This window comes from Carassius carassius, chromosome 5, assembly GCF_963082965.1.
Source record: "Carassius carassius chromosome 5, fCarCar2.1, whole genome shotgun sequence".
NCBI lineage: Eukaryota > Metazoa > Chordata > Actinopteri > Cypriniformes > Cyprinidae > Carassius > Carassius carassius.
The window spans coordinates 33,767,378-33,769,891 of NC_081759.1; the positions used below are offsets into that span (position 1 = coordinate 33,767,378).

At 37.2% G+C, this 2,514-nt stretch overlaps 1 protein-coding gene across 1 annotated transcript; it reads right to left on the bottom strand.

Annotated features, from left to right (window-relative positions):
• Positions 1-640: 640 nt before the first annotated feature.
• On the bottom strand, positions 641-2,256 carry LOC132140433 (atypical chemokine receptor 2-like). The gene is made up of 2 exons (XM_059549210.1): positions 953-2,256; positions 641-757 (listed from the first exon to the last, which is right to left on the bottom strand). The coding sequence occupies exon 1, from the start codon at positions 2,249-2,251 to the stop codon at positions 1,349-1,351; it is 903 nt and encodes a 300-aa protein (XP_059405193.1). The 5' UTR covers positions 2,252-2,256; the 3' UTR covers positions 641-757; positions 953-1,348.
• Between the last annotated feature and the right edge of the window lie 258 nt (positions 2,257-2,514).

Genomic DNA, 2,514 nt, shown 5'->3' on the forward strand with positions numbered 1-2,514 from the left:
TGTTTTGTTGCTGAATGCGTGCTGAAAACAGCTCATTTTGACAGGGTAAAAAGGGTGTTTTTCTTACACTACCATTGAGAAATTTTAACCAAAGTATGTTATAGACTTTTCATTAAGACCCTGAAGAATCATATCATCTTGTGGAAAATTGGCATCCGATGTTCCCTTTAACAACAACTCAGGTCTTTTATACTTAACTACTAATATCATAAAGAATTTGTGATTTATTTGTATGGTTTTATTATATCCATGCCACGTATTTCCTGTATGTAATGGTAGATCGGCCCTATATCATGTCTGCATATTGTCTGTAAACTCCAAAATAGCAGAAGAGTATGAAATATGAAAGGAGCCACAATGCCATATGTTCTCACATTTCATTAGCATGTCATTAGCAAAGAATAAGGAAAAACGTATAACATTTTATTTACAAGGCATAATTACCACCACCCCCGCTCCCAGCTGAAATTAACCCAGGTAATGTGAATAATTAAGGCTCACCACCACCACCATTTTCACTCATTTTTATTTTTTTATTTTAATTATTTTTTTGCTACAGAAGAAATATATATTTTAACTTTTTTTTATATACATTTAACAGATTTTTTTTTTGAAGGTGACTTACTATAGAGGACATTTTATTTTTATCTGAATTATTAGCTTTATTTGATTTACTCTACCAAACAGTGTACTTTTCTGCGCTAGATGCTTCATCAGTATGCTTGAGTTTTTCATGAGCTGAGCGATAAAAGGAAATCTATTGTTGCTCAATACAAGTATGAAACTGCTAAATTTATTTTAGCTTCTTAGATGTCCTAGCCTCATAGAAAATAATTTGCATTAAATACTTAGAAACACATCAATGGGACATTGTTGAATAACCTTAAGTGGACACATATGTTGAATATGCACTGTGATTTGTTGGGGTGTTTTTCTTTTTGTCAAAATTTACAGCCAAACCTGAATGATGACCTTTTTCTTGCAAGAAAGTACATTTTCAAAACTTTTTGCCACAAATGTCACAACATTTAGAAATGAGGAAATCTTGAACAATGGGTTATAAGAGCCAATATTTATACACAATGTTAAGTTCAAAGTATAAGCTATATTAGTACACAAGTAACACTGTAAGAAAAGCCTGTAAAACGTAGGGCTCAATGTACTTTTAAAAGGAAATTTTTTTTCAAATTGAGGAGACATGTTGAGGAAATGATTATGATGAAAATGAGTATGAAGAAACTCTTAGTATGTACTTCCCTAGATACAGTAAGATAAAAAAAAGAAAAACGCATAACAAATCACTTAAAAAGAACATAAAATACTGCACGTTGGAAGTGCACGTTTTTAGTCAGAGTGTGTTTTCTGTTATATTCTGATGTTGTTGCTCGTCTGAATGCTGTTTTCTTCTGCATTGCAGTGTTCGGGCTGAGAAGGCGTAAAGAAAGGGGTTCACACAACTGTTGATGAAGAAAAGAGCCCCGGTAACATTATTGCTGACATCTGATTCCCATGACAATGCCATTAAGACAAAGTTGTTGATCATACAGGGGGTGCTGAATATGAAGAAGGCCATTACGATTCTGACGGCCAGTTTTGTCAGCCTTTGGCTATTGAAGGAAACTGACTGACTTATCCGTTGATGAAGTCGAAGGTAGAAGAACAACAGGCTGAAGAGAGGCACAACAAACATCAATAGAGTCTCTACAAGTAAGACAGCTAGTTTTTCTTGATTATTTCTATAATCCTGATGACACTCTGGAAACCTGTCCTCCTTCTGATTCACGTTTCGGAAATAAAGAGCATAAGAACCCAGAGCTCCACTGAATGTCCATATCCCAAATATCAGCCCCTTTTGGCCCTTCTGTCCAAGTTTTGCCCATCTCTGTGGATACAGCACCTGCAGGTACCTTTGCACACTCAACAAGGTGACAGAAAGCACACTACTGTAGAGGCTACAGTAGACTACATAGGAAATTAACTTACAAAGTTCCTCACCAAAAACCCAGCCATTCAGGAGGGCATAGATCCACACAGGCAGAGAAATCAGACTCAATAGATCCGAGACAGCCAGACTCAGCATCAGTTTGGGAGTAAAACTGCCCTCCTTTAAATGTTGGGTGAGCATGACCAGCACCGCTATATTACCTGGTACACCCAGAGCACAGCACAATCCCAGAACAGTGCTGGATACTAACTCCTCCACTGAGGTACGGGCAAACAGAGAGCTGTTAGAAATGTTCTGGTACTCCATCTTCATCTGCCAGTTGCTGATGTGAATATGAAGGTTTGCCCAGCAACAGCTAAGGGAGAGGACCGGTTTTACTGTTTTTAGTTTTAGTTAGTCTGGGTGTATAAGGTGCATGAATGTGGTTTGTAAGTTGCACTTCCTTCTCTCTTAAGCATCTAAAAATGTAATGCAATACTGTGTATTTGGGAGGGTGCACAGAGGCCAGCTGCCGCATCTGTCAACATTATTTGACTTTTACCTAGACAAAAAGTTACTGTATCGTTCTG

Excerpts from the sequence above, each read along its gene's own strand:
- LOC132140433 (XM_059549210.1), bottom strand. The coding sequence starts at position 2,251 with ATGGAGTACCAGAACATTTCTAACAGCTCTCTGTTTGCCCGTACCTCA.